Source organism: Phyllostomus hastatus, unplaced genomic scaffold, assembly GCF_019186645.2.
Source record: "Phyllostomus hastatus isolate PE091 unplaced genomic scaffold, TTU_PhHast_1.1 phas_contig_133, whole genome shotgun sequence".
Lineage (NCBI taxonomy): Eukaryota > Metazoa > Chordata > Mammalia > Chiroptera > Phyllostomidae > Phyllostomus > Phyllostomus hastatus.
Genome location: NW_025333577.1, coordinates 2,384,194 through 2,402,604, shown reverse-complemented (window position 1 = coordinate 2,402,604; position 18,411 = coordinate 2,384,194). Strand labels below are relative to the sequence as shown.

At 40.8% G+C, this 18,411-nt stretch overlaps 2 protein-coding genes across 2 annotated transcripts in view; both read left to right on the top strand.

The window, feature by feature from the left end:
* LOC123826149 (zinc finger protein 211-like) overlaps positions 1 to 18,411 on the top strand; it is a 105,445-nt gene that overhangs the window by 37,905 nt on the left and 49,129 nt on the right. The gene's annotated exons all lie outside the window — the stretch shown is intronic.
* LOC123826124 (zinc finger protein 883-like) lies at positions 5,395 to 16,995 on the top strand. Its single transcript, XM_045850030.1, has 3 exons — positions 5,395 to 5,671; positions 8,133 to 8,259; positions 13,361 to 16,995. The coding sequence occupies exons 1-3, from the start codon at positions 5,570 to 5,572 to the stop codon at positions 15,091 to 15,093; spliced, it is 1,962 nt and encodes a 653-aa protein (XP_045705986.1). The 5' UTR covers positions 5,395 to 5,569; the 3' UTR covers positions 15,094 to 16,995.

Here is an 18,411-nt window from a genome sequence, read left to right as displayed (position 1 = left end):
CAGGAGTTGAAGGTGCACCAGTTGGTAATAGGATGGATGTATACCTTCCACGTTCTCCCGAACACAAGAGAACAAGTGACTGAACTCACTTTATCTTGGCCTTCCAACCTGGGATTAAATCATAGGTTACTGACTGTTGTTATGATTGTAGGAAAGTGGTGCTGTCTATGGGACTCAGGATTTTCCTGTATAAAATACGGATAAAAAGCAACATTGACCTGGGTTGAGGGGCACAGTGGGGGAGTGTTGCCCCGCAAACGAAAAGGTTGCAGTTTCAGTTCCTGGTGAGGCCACTTGCCTGGGGATTGTACTAGGTCCCTCTCTCCCTCCTTTACCCTGTCTCTAAAATAAGTGATAAGTTAAAATATTTCTTAAAAAGAGCAGCCTTCACCCCTGAAAGGACAAAATTCCTCTTTAAAAAAGATTTTATTTATTTATTTTTAGAGAGAGGGAGAGAAACATCAATGTATGGTTGCCTCTCACATGGCCCTCACTGGGGACCTGGCCTGCAACCCAGGAGTGTGCCCTGACTCGCAATGAAACCAGTGACCTGTGGTTCACAGCCCACACTCAATCCACTGATCTACACCAGCCAGGGCCAAAATCTCTATTTTAGGCTCTCTTTACCAGAGCTACCTACCTCTCTATTCCTTGACTTAGGCACAATTAATTGTTTTTCTGAGCATCTGTTGTCAGGACTAGAAAGATTACCAAACTCACTCTCTATTCAGGTGTTTTAGAAACATACAAAGAACACACACCAGATCCTCACATCGGGACCCTAAACCCAAAGATAGAACAAGTGTGCACCATCAGCCTGAAACCTGTTTAATAACTGATTGCTACAACTACCCTGCTGCGAAGACCCTGCTGTTTATCAGCCAATAAAAAGTAGCCCAACCTTTCACCTCCAGTGCTGCCTCTCATGTACTTAGGTCCCTATTCTCTCTTGTAAAGGGAGTAAAACTTTGCTCTCTGCATTTTCTTTTCTTTGTGGATTCTTTCACAGCCAGTGTCACCTGCCTTGCTAACAGTCCCAGCCTTGGTGCTTATTTAAAAAGTAGTGGCTACACCACCAGTTATCACTGGTGGCTGCTATCCATAAGCCAGTGACTCTTGGGACCCTCTGACCCAAGTGCTTGTGAAAATAAATGGAGCTTCTCAGATCCCTCATATCTGTTGCAGACTCCTCCCCTTGAGGAGGTAGCTTCAGGGCTCCTCAGTTTCGATATGAATCCCCCACTGGGGCATCTCAGGGTGACAATAAAACCCCAAAACTCACTTCACTGACTGATATTAAGTAAACAGAAGACACTAACTATGGCTGTTGTGAGGATCAATAGAAGTAACGGAACTCACTTAACACAGGTTTTAATATTCCAGGGTTTGCTTTTTTTTAAAGATTTTATTTTTTATTTATTTAGAGAGAGGGAAGGGAAGGAGGAAGAGATGGAGAGAAACATCAATGATTGGTTGCCCATCATGTGTCCCCAACTGGGGACCTGGCCCGCAACCTAGGCATGTGCCCTGACTGGGAACTGAACCGGCAACCTTTTGGTTCACAGGCCTGTACTCAATCCACTGGGCTACACTAGCCAGGACTCCAGGGTTTGCTTTTGATCATTTTTTTTTTTATTCTAACAGCACTCTGGGTATTAGTAATTTACTGGGGAAAATTAGTAATTTAGTGGGGAAAGTAGGATCAGGAATAGGAAGGGGTTTTTCCAAGATCACAGAGCAGATAGGTGCCAGATTGAAGAGCCTAAATTCAACTGAGTTTGGCTCCAGATCTGGAAACAGCCTGTATCATAGCATATTAGGCCTTCTGTCATTTCCATTGTCTCTCCAAGGAAAACTACTTCGAGACTTAGTTGCATTTTGTCTACCTCATTTCTGAGCTTAGTGCAGAGCTCAGCAATAATGAGACCCCAGTAATTCTAGGCAAGGTGTTTTTGCTATCTTGTATATGACAGGCTAGAATATTTATCCAGTGTGGTGAATATGGTGCCTCAGCTGGACCTGCAAGTGTTTTTGGTACATGTCATTGACATGCACTCTGCAGTATTGAGGACAGCTGGACATTATACCTAGGATACATTCAGAAGTGATGATGAAGACCTATTTTATTGTTAACACCTGAACATTATACCAGGGATACATTCAGAAGTGATGATGAAGGTCTATTTTATTGTTATCTCCTTGGTAAAGTGTTCACCTCTTCTTTGCACAGAAAACTCAGTGCCCACTTGATCTTGTACTCTGTCAGGACTGGCTGCAGGAGACATTGGTACTCACCATCTATCTCCTGTGGCCCTGACCATGTTCAGCAACCACATCATCCTTTCCAACCTCCTTGTGTCTGCACCAGAGATACTTGGGTAGGAACTAGCCCTTCTGAACATAAACGCTCATTCCATTGCCCAGCACGCTCTAGCCACAATGAAGATTCTTATTCCTGATTGCTCCAGACAGAGGCCAGTGGCCACATTGATTATGTGTATGTGTGCATGGCCCAATTAGCATTGTTACAGCTGATGGCTCTTTCAGAGAACAGGATGAGTCTGCAGCATCCTTGGTGATATTTGCAATCTGACCTTACAATATTCCTGAACAACACAATCCACTTAAATGCACAGGTGGCATTCATGGACACTCTCTGAAAATTGACCCCCTTCCTCTTGTTGTTTCCTCCTCAGTGCTCTCAGGAGAGTGTCTTCACTTAGTGCTGAAGCTCTAAAGCCCTTCTAAATTTTCCATTTTCCACATGAAACAGCCCTCAGCAGCCCTTGTAAGTTACTTAGGACTTGAGCATTATTTTGATGTCATTGCATTTTCATGGTAACCTATCACAAGTCCTAAGGCAAATTGATTTTCTTAGTTATTGGAGAGATACAAGTACACTTTTTAGGATGCAATGTATTCAAGAAAACTTATGTAGGTCATGTTGAGAATAATAACCATGGGCACAGCTATGTTCTCTTAAGCAGAGGTCAGGTATCAGGTCATTTGCAGGCACATTTCAGTCTCCTCCTATTGAACTCTAAGATCATCCCCAGCCCTGAGCTTTAAGTTTCCTTACATCGTTCGAAAGTTTCTTTACATTGTGCTTGTTTATATTGCTACTTGTACTTTACAACCTTTTATTAACATGCCTTTCAAGTATGTCTTGGCATCTCACTAAATGCTACAGAAAGTTAACTTTTATTTTTATTTTATTGATCTGTTACTATGGTTGTCCCAGTTATCCCCTGGTGCCCCCTCCACACAGTACACCATTCCCTCCAGCAATCCCCCCTCTTAGTTCATGTCCATGGACCATGCATATAAGTTTTTCAGCTTTTCATTTTCTATAATATTCTTAACATCCCACTATCTATTTTGTACCTATGAATTATGCTTTATAATCTCTGCATGTTTTCCTCCATCCCTCCCCTTCCTCCTCCCATCAGATACCCTCCAAATGATCTCCATACATATGATTCTGTTCCTGTTCTTATTGTTTGCTTAGTTTGTTTTGATGTGATGAATTGCATCGAAGAATTAGATCAAAGTACAGAGGGGTATTCCTGTTGATTAATGGAGTTATACAATGAGAATTACTTATATAGTTAGAAAATAAAAAGCTCTACTAAGCCCGAGAACAGGTAAGACACAATGGGTGGTAAATAAAGGACACTGACTCTAAGAATGAGAGGTTTAACCTGAGCAATTTCTCTCCTGGGAACTTGGCTACCATGAAATTGTTGTTTCTACAAAGTGTGAGTCTTTTTAACTGATGAGAACTTGGAAAAAATAGGTGACAAAGATAGCAAGCCATTACAGAAATATAAAGAAGAGTTGAAGAAGAGATATAGCATCATGTTTCATTTCTTCAATCATTTAGTAATTTTTATATTCATCTGATTCAGAAGCTCTGCTAGTTCTGTGTTATGTATCAATTAATAAATAAATATGTTTGCAACCTGGCTTCTTCAAAGCCTTAACTGAAAGCTAGCCAAGTAGTCAAGAAGAAATTATATTATTGTAAACGATAAGGTGATAAGTGCTGTTGAAACATGAAAAAAACAACACACCAAAAAGTATGTGCATCCTGAGTATTTTAAAAGCATTAAAAGAGGGGAGAAGGTTGTGATTAGATCAGGATGCTGTTCCATGGATAATAAAAATATAGTACAATTTTTCCATGTTTGCATCTTGGCTGGAGCATCAGATCATTTCTATGACCACTGTGCCCATGGCAGGGTGCTGAAAATACTGTGTTTTTTATTTTTTGAAAAGTGATTTTTAATATCTGGTAAGTTTTTAGATTTTTTCAACTCTCATGTTACTTAGTTTTAATGTTTTTCAAGGTTTGGTTTATATTTTAGTGTTATGTTTGCTCTAAATTTTTAAATAAGACAGGCTTGTTACAGTATTATTGATGTTTGAAATTGCACACACATATGCCCATATATTTTGTTAATCCCAACATTTTATGTGCTTTTTAATTTTCTGGGGTATACATAGGTTGAGTATGAATATGTACTTTATTTACTCTAAGTATAATTTCTAAATAGATTCATCTTATTCCATTGGGAATGTGAGAAACATGGCACCTCTGCTCTTAAATATGTCTGCACAGGGAAAAATCTCTTTCCTTATGATAATTACAATATCACTTTGAAGTTAAAATAATACAAATAACCTTGTCAGAATTCAATTCTCCCAGTTTTTCAAAACTTCTTTTAGTGGATGTTTCTAACTAAACAATTGACTTCAAGTTTATATTTTGTATCTTAGTTCTTTTTTATATCAAACGTTTGACTTACATTCCTGGGTTATCTCTGACATACATGTGATGTTAAGGTCATTTCTCTGATAAAATTTTCCAGGCCCTGTAATGCAGGAGCACCATATTTTTTGGGCTATGAGATGCACTTTTTTCCCCCCCAAATTTGGGAGGAATAATGGTTGTTAGTGCTGCTGTTGAGTTCTGTTTACATTTACATTGGTGAAATATTATGTTATTTATGTTATTAAATATTTTACATTTTTTGCTTCAAAAATTTTTTTCCTATTTTCCTCTAAAACCTAGGTGCGTCTTATGGTCCAAAAATACGGGTACCTCCTTTTTCTGTGACTGGCTGTGTGGAGTTGCAGAGGTAGTGCATGTTCATCATCGTGCACGTGAGACCCGTTACCAGAAACAGATGACATCATTTATCATATTCAGGACGCGTTGTCTCCCAGTAGGTTTCCCTCAGATCTGGGACTTTTCTCTTGAAATCAGGTAGGAAACCCCTTTTCATCTCCTTGTTTTCTAGGAACTGCAGTCCCCAGAAGGCTGTTCAGGGCTGAACCAATGAAGGCTCAGAAAAGGCTTTTCCGCTGGGGCCAAACGCATGTGGGCGGGACTTCCGTCGCCCTGCTGGCGGGCATTTTGCCTGCTCTCAGGCTCATCTCTCCGGTCAGAGGGAGGTGAGCGCTGGGCCTCGGTGGAGGTGCTCTTGAGAAGAGACCTGGTCGCTGCGTCACAAACGCAATTGGGAGGCTCCGTGAATCCGCTTGGGTGACCGGGGCCTCGTCCGCGATGGGTACCGCGGTGCTCGGCGCCCCCTCCTGGCCCCCGGCTCCCTCACAGCTCAGCACACAGATTGCCATGGCGGCGGCCGCGCTGAGGCGCCCGGCTGAGGTGAGTGCTCAGTCATCGGGCCCTCAACCCCTCATTCCACCGAGCCCTGGATCTCGAGTGCGGGGCGCCGGTGACGCCCTGCAGCCTACGCTCCTGTGTTCTGGACGTGTGGCGCTCGTGGGTGACACAGGGAGTGACGGCGTGGCAGAGGGTGATGGGCTGAGGGGCCACGGAGTAACGACGCGCAGTTGCTGCTGACCCTGAAGGACCTGCAAACTAATGTCGGCCTCACATCTCGTTCAAACAGTGTGAGGCGGAGTCGGGTCCTAACTGGGAGGCAGAGGGTTTGCACCTTCATTCTCAGAGTCCTGGGAGCCTGGAAACGTCGTGAACCGAGAGAGACACAGGCTGTGTAATTGTTTTCAAAGCTTTTAGGAGTCTGCTGAGATAGAAAACCGACTGGAGTCTGGTGATGAGAACAGAGAGGCACTGGTAGCGGAGCCCCTTGTTGAAGGCCGCACCGAGGAGACACTTGGCCTGAGGTCACCAGACCCCAGGGCTGGGCGGGGATACAGCTGAGACCGGCTTACCAATAGGTGAAGGTGATTGATTGCGTCTTCCCCACAGGTTCTGAAGCTGAAAGGCATTATCGAACTAGACAAGGAAGGAAAGGGTGTCCCAGTTCCTACCTGGTGGTGACATTCATTACCTTATAGTGTCTAAAGACTCTTTCCTTGGTAATTTCCCAGCTTTCAGATTTGGGCACCCTGCGGATACCCAGTCCTGAGTGCAGGTCACTGGTATATCAAGGTGCACCCATTTCTGGTGTCAATGTAAGAAACACTCCAATTTTTAGAGTTTAATTTTTTAATGTTTATTTTAGCCAAACTGGCGATGATTGCCAGGAAACCAAATCTCAAAAGAGTGAGAAAATGCTTCGGAATATGGCAGTTATATTTTATTTTTTAAAAGATTTTATCTATTTACTTTTAGAGGGGAAGGAAAGGAGAAAGAGGGAGAGAAACATCTATGTGTGGTTGCCTCTCTTGCGCCCCCTACTGGGGATCCGGCTGTCAACCCAGGCATGTGCCCTGACTGGGAATCCAGCTGGTGACCCTTTGATTCACAGGCGGGCGTTTGATCCACTGAGCTATACCAGCCAGGGCTGCAATATAGCAGTTTTAGTACTTATTTTATACAGCAGAATCGAAAGGGAAGACGCAAGTAGGGAACTTGAAATTAAATGGGTGATAGGTTAAGGAGGCAGGAGAAAACAAAGAAGGAAGCTCTTTGATATTAGATAAAAAGTAAGTGTTCTTTTACATTTTTGGATATAGTATAGTTAATATTAATTGATTAACAGTAGTAAGAACAATGAGGGTTTTTTTTTAGTCTATTGTCATGCAGATGTTGTGCCCTTAGGGGTAAGAAAAAAGGAAATTACACTGATGTTCCAAAGGTATGTTAACGTAGGTGCAAAAATAGAAAGATGGGCTCAGTTAAGGTAAAAATTGACCTTTCTCGGGGAAGATACAGGCCTACGAGAAAACTTGCCATTACCTGTTTTGAGTTAGAAAGTTTTAATTTCAGACCATCTACGGAGTATTTTCCACCTCTCAGTTTGTAAGGCCATCATGGTAGATTCCATAAAAACTGTCAGTTTTAGCATGTGGTTACCCCCTTTTTGGGGGATCCACAATGGCAGCCCATGAAAGCAGTTATTGAAAGCTATCCAGGGAGAATCACATCCATATGCAAATACTTGGAGGTGCCACAGAGCTAGGATAGGTATCTAAGGTCTCCTTTCTTTGTGTTAAAAACCAGGAACAGGGGGGTCAAGAATCACAGTTGTAAAGTGGCCAAATGGTCATTTTCATGAAGAGAATGGGGCATTTGCATAGGAAAAGGAGCTAGGCTCTCCTAGGTTTAACAGGCTACATCTGACTGCATAGTGGGAAATAACTATGGGAGTTAAAAAATGGTGTCAGGGAACCCAGAACCAGGAAGGTTCTAGGGTCCCAGGACAGACGAAGCAGCATTGGGCCTCAGAGTTTGAAGAAAAAGTTGGATTGTTGGTCCATTTTTTTTCTTTCTTTTTTTTTTCATTATTTATCCCCTTTATACCCTCTTCCACCTCTCCTCACTCCTCTCTCCCCTCTAAAAAAAAGAAGTACAAGTATAAAGTTTCAGATTTTGCAGCTACAGGAAAGAAAGAGTGTTCAAAACCACCCCAGCAATTTTGGTTCTAGCAGCTGAAGGTGAATTGGTGGAAAAGAAGAATGGGGCCCTGCAGGCACAGCCCTGAGTTTAGATGGGATTTATCTGCTCCACTTCCTCTCATTCTTCCTTCCTTTGCTGAAGGTGATGAGAGTGATTAATGAGATCATGATGAGACTGTAGGCATCCCTGGCACCAAGGGTTGATGTCTTTTCTGATTTTGGCCCTGCAGATGGTTGGTCATGGGGAAGTAGGATTCTGGGGTCTCAGACTTTTCCAGATTTATTTTTGTTAATTCTGACAGGTTGTTGTGACCTTTGAGGATGTTGCTGTGTATTTCTCCAGGACAGAATGGCACCTCCTTGATGAGGCTCAGAGATGCCTGTACATCAATGTGATGCTGGAGAACTATGCTCTTATATCTTCGCTAGGTAAGACACTGACTCTCCCTGTGTGCCCTTCTTTGGCACACCTGCGTCCCTGTTTCCTCAGGTTTGCCGTTTGCTTCTTCTATTCCAAGCTTTATAGGTCCCAACCAGACTTGTACCCAGGGGACAATGGACAGCAGTATCTAGTCTTGGGATTTTTACAGGATACACTTGATTCGTCTTTCCAATACAGTAAAGAGTTACAGATTAGCAGTCTACTAGCATTAAGCAGAGTTCATTAGTGATACATTCTCATGGAAGACAACAAGCCTTGCCAAGGTCTGGGCAAAAGGCATAAGTTATGGACATTGCAGGGTAAGGGCAGCAAAAAGCATCAGGTCCTTTGTCCTGAGAACTTACATAGTTGGTGGGATGGGGAGGTGGGAATTACATGTTGATTGACAGCCAAAGGTGGTTCCAGCTTCCCCTGGGGCAGAGGTTACTACCCAAAAGTAGGTATGTGCAGGCAGGTTATTAGCCCAAATTCTCATCTTGCTCCAGGCCACATTTGGTTATCCTGTTGTGTACAGATACATAACGGGAAGCAGATCTTTAAAGTTAAGGTAGTTACCCAAAGTTATTTATGGGATCTGTCTGTAAGCACTAGGGACCCCCTCATAAAACAGTAGTGACCAGAGACAGGCAATTAACTAGGTTTTTATGAACGTTCTTCTTTGGGCACTGTGGACCCATTCCTGCTTTTCTTCTAGGCCTTGGGATTAATATACAGTTTCAAAGCCTTTCTTTCCCAGATAGTGGAAACTATACATAAAATTTCAAAGGCTTTTCCCCCTCCTGTGTTAGCATAGTGTTTTGTGATGTTCAGAACGCCTGGCAATATAATTGGACCAGGCTCAGGGCTACTGAGGTAGTGGGTGAGACACTTCTCCCTCCTCCCTGCCTGAGTTTAATGTCTCTTCTACCTAACAGGCTCACCTATGATCATGTCTCCAAGGGTCCTTTTTTGTTTGTTTGTTTGTTTGTTTGTTTCATTGCCCCAAACTTTAATGAACTAACTCACATTTTCATTTAAAAAAAACCCTCACACTCTTCTGGTGACTATGACTAGGGCTTGCATTTTGCCCGTACTCTCTACAACTATATATATATTTTTTTAGCCTCACTGGAAAATATTTTCATTGCGCCTTGACTGGTGTGGCTCAGTGGATTGAGTGCCAGCCTACAAACCAAAGGGTTGTCAGTTCAATTCCCAGTCAGGGCACATACCTGGGTTGCAGTCTAGGTCCTCAGTGGGCAGGCAGCGTGTGAGAGGCAACCACACATTGATGTTTCTCTCTCCCTCTGTTTCCTCCTCCCTTCCCCTCTCTAAAAATAAATAAATCTTTTTTAAAAAACATACTTTCATTGATTGTTAGAGAAAGAAGAGAGGGATAAGGAGAAACATCAATGTGAGAGAGGCATTGAACTATAAACTTCTTTAAAAGGGGATCAAATCCTCAAACTATTTCTGAAAGAGGGCAATGCTCTAAGTAACTGAGGCACATGGCCACGGCTGGATAAACTACTATGCATGTATTAGTTCTGTTTTCTCAATAGTGTTCTCAAAACTTCAGTAATTCCTAAATTGTTTAAAACAGGATGATCCACCCATTGTTGGAAGGGGAATATTTAAGTCGTCTAGTACTGTTGCATTGCATTTTCTGCCTTAAGATCTCATGTTGTTTCGTTAATGTACTTAGGGGCTCTGTGGTTGGGTGCATAGTAATTAAAATTGTTATCCTCCTGATCTCTTTGGTGTTATTTGCATGGAATATTTTTTACACTTCTTTATTTTCAGCATATTTGTGTCTGTAAAGATTTCACGAGTCTCTTGGAAGCAGCATACATTGTGTCTTGCGGAGATTTTTTTTTTTGTGGGAAGACAAGTTTCGCCTTTCTTTAAAATATTTTATTTTTAAATACAATTGACATACATTATTACTTTCATGATTAGACATTATATAGCTTACTAAGTGTGATCATCTTGATAAATCTCATATGCACCCGACACCATACATAATTAGTAGACTGTTACTGACTATATTCGGTGTTTGGATGGTCTGTGCTGCTAGCTGTGAAAGAATTCACAAAGAGAAGAAAGTATAGGTAGTAATGTTTTTATTCCCTCTGCAAAAAAGGAGAGGGGCATGGTGTGGAGAGAAGCACCAGTATTGAGGGGTGGAGGCTTTGAGCTTTAATTGGATTATAACTGGATCAAAACAGGATGGGAAGGTTGCTGTTTCCTGGCCCTTGGGCTGTTGGGGCTGCAGTTTGTTGCAATGTTATCTTCTGCCTTTGGCTGTAGGAAGCAGTTGCTCGGGTTATTCTTGCTTTCCAGTAATTTCCAGTCCTGGGGACTTAAGCTCAGAAGAGTAAAATGGCATTCATGTTTAACAAGGTCATGGGCCTGCTCAGCAAATGGTGCTACAATAGCAAATGGCACTGACTTTATCCATTCAAACATTTTATTTTTATCCTATACAATAGAGTTAAATAAAGTACACTTCAGCCCGTAACTGTTTCAGTGTTGGGAACCTGGTGACATCCAGCCTTACCAGAGTTTTACACTTTATTACATTTCCTATTTGTATATAATATGCCTTTATTTCAGCTGAAAGACCTTATTTCTGAGGAATAGTTTTTCTGATTTGCAGATGTTTTCCTTTCATGCTTTGAATATATCAATTGATATTCTCCAAACCTGCCAGGTATCTTCAGAGAAATCTGTTGATAGCCTCACGGGAGTGTTGTCCTTACATGAGGAGTTTTTGTCATCTTTGGTTGTTCAGACTTTTTCTTGCTCTTGATTTTTGACACTTTTATTATAATGTTATCTTGCTGAAGTTCTTTTTGCATTAAATCTGTACTGGGACCTGGGAGGGTTTTGAACATGGCTATTCACTTTTTTTTTTTTTTCATATTTTGAAGTCAATCTTCAGCTCATTTTTTAAAATAAATTTTTATGCTTCTTCTCTTCCTGTTTATTTCTCATTTTCAGTTCTTTTCACCTCCTCTGGTACACCCACAATGCAATATAGGTTATCTCTATGATGTTCCGATATTCACACAGGCTGTCCTCATTTTTTTTTTTTTTTCCCCCACATGGATGATTTTAAATAACCTGCCTCTGGGGTGACATATTCATTTTACTGTGTGATCTTGTTTGGTCTTGAAACTCTTTTGCATTTTTAATTTTATACATTGTATTCTTCAACTCCCAAATATCTATTGCATTCTTTTTTTATGATTTCTCTCTCTCTGGTCCTGTGTTTTGTTCCTGTATTTGCTTGTTCATTATGTTGAATTCCATGTGTATTTGCTTGTATCTCATTGATGTTTTTGAGAATGATTATTTGAATTATTTTTCTGGCAATTTATATACTTCCTCTTTTTTTGTTTAATTCACTTTAAAATTGTGATGTTCCTTTGTGATTTTTTTTTTTTTCATATTTCCCTTTTTCTTAGTGTTGATGTCTGATATTTGATGAAGCAGTTACTTTTTGGGACTTCATGAACCAATTCTGTTTAGAGAAGTAGTTTTATCTGCATATGCATACAAGGGTGCTTGCTAGGTGGTATGCTGTGTTTTGCGTTGAGGAGAAGCTTCACTTCCCATCATTCTTGCTGCCCCATGACCAAGGTTAGCGTTGTGAAGATTGAAGGGATCCTCAGTGGCCAGGGCTGTGGTGTTCCAAATATTTAGTGATCTTTTTTGGAGTCTTTGGAGGCATAAAACAGGCCACTAGAGTCAATGGTAACACAAGCGCAGTGCCTCCAAAAAGTTCTTACCCTAGTGTTTTGAATCTAACCCTGTTTGCTAAGCTATTTTTCTTGCTATTGTTTTTCTGTTTTAAGATTTATTTATTTTTAGAGAGAGCGAAAGAGAAGAAAGAGAGGGAGTGAAAATGACAGAGCTAGAGGTCCATCAATCAGATGCCTCTTGCACACTCCCATCTGAGGACATGGCCTGCATAACAGCCATGTGCTCTGACTGGGAATCGAACCTGTAGTCTTTCAGTTTATAGGCTGGCACTCCATCCACTGAGCCATACAAGCCAGGGCTTTCCTGGAATTCTTCTGCCTAGCTCTTTGTGTTCTCCACTTTGTAGCTCTTTGGTATAACTGGTCTCTTTAGCTTCTCCTTTCCTGAAGGGATGTGGTTTTATATGGATGATTGTCTAATTATTCTTGAAGGGGATTAAATATTTGTATTTTTTATTCTGCCCTCTTGGTATCATCACACACAAAGCTCTTTTTTTTTTCTTACTTGCCTTTTTTTTTTTTGTGCAGAGTTCTATGACAGTATTGGTTATTATCTCTTCTCTTTCTCTTTAGAGTTGCATCATCAGTATTCCACATAATTGATTAATGGAGAGTCAAGTGGAAGAATCCTTGGTGTAACACAAGAGAGACAGGAATCCACCTATGACAAAATGGGCTCAGAGGTGGTCTGGAGTTGGTGAACGGCAGTTGGGGAGAATTTGATTCCAGGGCTTTGTTAAAACATAGTGAGGAAGTTGTTCTCTTTAACTGTATTTTGTCACCATTACCGGTGGCTACACTTTAATACACTTATCCTTTCCCAGTATTGACATATTGTCCTTTATTACTTTAATAGTTTTAATTTCTACCCTGGCTTCCAGCCATGGAAACTCTCTGCCTCTCTAACCTCTACACCACCACTATTTCCCAGAGGGGTCTTTTTGATGTACTCTCCACCTTTGATCAATGCCTTTTGCACCTTGCAGTGTGCACATATTTTTCTATAAACCTGATCTGATCTGATCTTCTGATCTTCTGATCTTCTGTGGTTGATTTTCATGAAGTTGCACGCATTCATATTCCTCTACACAGCAGGCAGCCACTAACAGAGGAACATCTTGTAAACCCAGCCTGTCTTCATTGTGTTCCTTCTAATCCTAGTGCCCTTTGTTTAATGAGTTCCCATTATTTACTGAATTGAGGGGCTTTTTTCAGTGTCTGTCCCACTTGTCTTGGAAATCATCACATAGAATCATGCCAGGGGTTACAGATGCATATTTGTGATGAGAAAACCCACTTCCTAAGGTCAGTATGAACTTCAGTAATGTTTCTTTTTGTTCAGGTTGCTGCTGTGGAACAGAGGAGGTGGAGGCAGCCATTCAAGAGAATATATCTGCAGGAGACTCAAAGGCTAAGAATATTAAATCAGCACTGTCTTCCCAGAAAAGCCACCCCTGTGAGAGTTGTGGGTTCATCTTGAAAGACATTTTCCTCTTGGCTGACCAGCAGGGAACACAACAGAACCCAACACTGCTGAGGTGTGGGGCATGTGCAAAACCATACTATTTCAGTGCACAGAGTTACCAGCACCAGGAGGAACAGATAACAAAGAATCATTTCATAAGCAGTGTGGAGAGGATCTCACTTGCAAAGAGCTGCAATTTCCATGTGTCTTGGAATCCTTGTGCCTCTAGTCAGGTTGAAAAGCATTTCCTCATTAACTCAGGGCATCTTGAGCAACTGGCTGCTCACACCATGCCCAGGGAAAATGACATCTCTAAGTCTGTAGTGACTTTTCAAACTACAAAATATGACAATGGAAAAGAATACAAGAAAGCCATTGGGTGTGACAGCATACTTGTTGAGGACCAAAGATTCCTTACAGAAAGACAGTGTGTTTTATGTTGTGAATGTGGGAAATCCTTTACCACTAGCTCTTCCCTCCGTGTTCATCAGAGAATTCATACTGGAGAAAGGCCTTATGAGTGCAGTGAATGTGGAAAATCTTTTAACTTTAGTTCTGCCCTACGGTATCATCAGAGAGTTCACACTGGAGAAAGGCCTTATGAGTGTGGTGAATGTGGGAAATCTTTTACTGGTAGCTCTGGCCTTCGTAATCATCAGAGTGTTCATACTGGAGAAAGGCCTTATGATTGCAGTGAATGTGGGAAATCTTTTGCCGGAAGCTCTGGCCTGCGATATCATCAGAGAATTCATGCTGGGGAAAGGCCTTATGAGTGCAATGAATGTGGGAAGTCTTTTACTGGTAGCTCTGGACTCCGTAATCATCAGAGTGTTCATAATGGAGAAAAACCTTATAAATGCAGTAAATGTAAAAAATCATTTACCAGGAGCTCTACCCTCCGTCATCATCAGAATGTTCACAATGGAGAAAGGCCTTATCAGTGTAGTGAATGTGGAAAATCTTTTACCTATAGCTTTTCACTCCAGTATCATCAGAGAGTTCACACTGGAGAAGGGCCTGATGAGTCCAGTGAAGGTGGAAAATCTTTCACCAGTAGCTCTGAACTTTGTAAACATCACAGAGGTCACACTGGAGAAAGGCCTTATGAGTGCAGTGAATGTGGAAAATCTTTTACCATTAGCTCGTCTCTCCGTTATCATTACAGAGTTCACACTGGAGAAAGGCCTTATAAGTGTGGTGAATGTGGGAAATCTTTTACCAGTAGCTCTGCTCTCCGTAATCATCAAAGTGTCCACACTGGAGAAAGACCTTATGAGTGCAGTATATGTGAAAAATCTTTTACCAGGAGCTTTTCCCTTCGTCATCATCAGAAAATTCACACTGGAGAAAGGCCTTATGAGTGCAGTGAATGTGGAAAATGTTTTGCCATTAGCTCATCCCTCCGTTATCATCACAGAGTTCACACTGGAGAAAGGCCTTATAAGTGTGGTGAATGTGGGAAGTCTTTTCCCTGCAAATCTGGCCTCATTCGTCATCAGAGAGTTCACACCGGAGAAAGGCCTTATGAGTGTGGTGAATGTGGGAAATGTTTTAAGAAAAAAGATTACTTTAATTCTCATCTGATTTCACACTGGAGAAAAGCATTATGAGTGGTGAATGTAGGAAATTTTTTACCCATAGGGGTTGCCTTCTGTTGTCACCAGAAAGTTCACACTGGATTAAGGCCTTTTGTGTGCAGTGAATGTGGAAAATCTTTTACCAATAAATCTGCCCTCCATTATCATCACAAAGTTCACACTAGAGAATTGCCTTGTAAGTGTGGTAAATCTGGAAAATATTTTACCAGTTGCTGTGAACTTTGTAAACATCACAGAGTTCACACTGGAGAAAGTTTGTATCAGTTCAGTGAATGTGAGTGATCTTATACCAGTAGCTCTGCCTACTGTAAACAAAATTCACACTTAAAAAAGACCTTCAGAGTGCACTGAATGTGGGAAGTCCTTTACTTGTGGCAGTCACTTCCATTATCATCAGAATTCACACCAAAGAAATGCCTATGAGGGCAGTAAATGCAGAAAATCTTATCTGTAGCATTAACCTTCATTGTAATCAGACTACACACCGGAGTGAAGTTTTATGGCTGCATGGAATGTGGGAGATTTTATTTTATCAGTAACCTTCCTTATCCTTAGAGATTTCACATATGAGAAAGACCTTATGAGTGCAGTGAACTTGGAAAATTCTTCTTCTGTAGGAGTCCCCTCTTATCATCAGAGAGTTCACCCTGGAGAATGGTCTTATGCCTACAGTGAATGTGTGTAATGTTATTCTTGTATCAGTGATTTCCATTAGTACAATAAGAGTTTAGGGTGCATTTAAGTGATGTAAATATGAGAAATCTTTTAACTGTAGCCATTCCCTTCATTGTCATTAGAGAATTCACAATATCTTAGTTCTTAGAACTAAAGAAAATCGGGAAACCTTTCATTTTTATCCATTTTCTTTGTTATCTTCTAAGAAGTCACACAGGAGAAATGTTTTTTTATACATGCAATATGAGATTTTGGGGGGGTGGGTAGCACTAGCCTCCATTATATTGAGACATTTTAATCTGGTGAAAGGTGTTGAGTATGGGGAATGCGGAATATTCTTTTCGATCCTTTCTCATCATTAGAGAGTTTACACAGGAGATAGGTCTTACAGGTACATCAAATGTGGGACACATTTTGACTCATAGACACCTTAATCATAGTTCACACTGGTTGATGGCTTCAGGTATGAAGTGAACATGGGAAATCTTTAGGCATAAGTCTGTATACATACCCTTTTGATGTAGGAGAGGTCTCACTGCATAAATGCTTAACTTTTAGGAAAAAAATTTTTTCAGTGTGACTGAAATGACACCGAAGAAAACTTTGTAAGAAAACTTCTGAGGTTAAATTTATATGCTCACAGTGTGGACGTGTCTCAGAAGTTTAATGTTTATATTTTGAAGTACCTAGCAAAGTACTATCTAAACTAGGTGTGTCATACAGTGTATGAGGGTTGCATTTCCCCACTCTAACAAAATCTTGATTTGTTTAATTTTTATAATTTTTGCTCTTTTCATATGTTCATTATGCTCTCTCTGTTGTGTTAGTTGCATTTCCCTAAGGATTTATGATGAGCATTTTCGCAGGAGTGTATATATTAGTGATGTTTTTTTAGTAAAAGATGTACTTACATAATCTACCTATTTTATTAAATTGGGTTACTCACCTTGAACAAATAGAATGAAACAACAAAGATCTGTGTTTTAAAGTCACCCATTTTGACTCCTTAAGTAAATAATTCTTGTTTTATAGAGTAACTTTTTTGTATAATTGTTTTTAATAGTGGAAGGCATACAAATTACTTGGATTTTTTGTTTTCTTTTTTTGCTGTACACTATGTAGTATGTACATAATATATACTTTAAGGAATGAGTTGCATTATTAACACTTCATTGTTTTGTAAATTCAAACATTTAGTAATATAATATAATATAATAAAGCCTTGCTTTTTAGTTTTAAGCTGTTTCTATGGACTGCCATCTGGGTTTTGTTGGGTTGCTGCCAGCATGAAGGTACACCAGGTGGTATGAAGATGAACAGGTATTTGTTGAGACTCAGCCCTCCTAGAAGCCAAAGGCAAGAGAATAGTGATTGGACTCCCAGTACCTTGGCCATGCAACCTGGGTTTAAATATTAGATTATTGACCATTGTTATGATTGCAGGAACTTGATGCATTCTTGTAGGCCTCAGGATTAGCTGTGTAAAATAGGGCTAAACAGCAACCTTGCCCTGGGTTGAGTGCCACAGTGGGTTCAGTATTCTGCAAACAAAATGGTTGCAGGTTCAATTCCAGGTTGGGACATGCCTGGGTTTTGGACCAGGTCCCTAGTAAGGAAAATGCAAGAAACACAAAATTAATGTTTTGTGCACTTCAATATTCCTCTCCCTCACCCTAGCTCTGAAAATAAGTGAATGTAAGTTAAAATATTTTTCAAAAAGAACAGCCCTCTTCCCTGAAAGGACAAAACCCACCTTTTAGGCGCTCTAAACCAGAGCCACATATCCATCCCTTGACCTTGTCAGGCAGAATTAACTTGTTTGAGCCTCTGTTGTCAGGACTGGAGAGGTTACAGAACTCGTCCCCCATTCAGATATTTTAGAAACTTACCAAAAAAGCACATACCAAATCCCAACACCTGGACCCTAACCCAAAATATAACAGCAAACTGAAGCCTGTACAATCTGTTGGAAACCTGTTTTATAAGTAAGTACCACAACTACCCAGCTGCAAAGCTGCCCTTTATCACCTGATAAGAACTCAAAGCCCCAGCCGTTCACCACCAGCGCTACCACTCATGCACTTAGGCCCCTTTCCTCTCTTGGAGAGTGAGTAAAACTTTGCTTTCTGCTTTTGTTCTCTGAATTATTTCACAGCTCCTGTTACTGGCCACACAAACCCAATTTTGGTACTTACTTCAAAAGTAGTGGCTATACCACTAAGTTATCACACTGGTGGATGCTATCCACAAGCCAGTGACTCCTGGGACCTCACCCAAGTACTTGTGAAAATAAATGGAGCTTCTTAGATCTCTCATCTGCTGCAGTCCACACAGTCTCTTCCCCATGGAGGAGGTGGCTCCTTGATCTCAATGTGGATCCCTGCTGTTGCATCTAAGTGACAAACTCCCCAAAGCTCACTTCACTGACAGGAAATTAAGGCACTGACTGGCTCTTGTAAGAATCAATGGAGGTAATGAAAGTCACTGAACACTTAACAGGCATTCGTATTTCAGGGTTTGCTTTTTGATCATTACAGTTTTTTAAAATTCTAACAATACCCTAGGATTAGTAGATGTTACTGTATTTCTGGGGGAATTATAGTTGGGAAGAGGAAGGGGTTTTTACAGGGTCACATAGCAAAGGGAGGTCAGATT

Coding starts and splice junctions, on each gene's coding strand:
- LOC123826124 (XM_045850030.1), top strand. CDS start 5,570: ATGGGTACCGCGGTGCTCGGCGCCCCCTCCTGGCCCCCGGCTCCCTCA. Junction 5,672..8,132: donor CGCTGAGGCGCCCGGCTGAG/GTGAGTGCTCAG, acceptor TAATTCTGACAG/GTTGTTGTGACCTTTGAGGA. Junction 8,260..13,360: donor TGCTCTTATATCTTCGCTAG/GTAAGACACTGA, acceptor CTTTTTGTTCAG/GTTGCTGCTGTGGAACAGAG.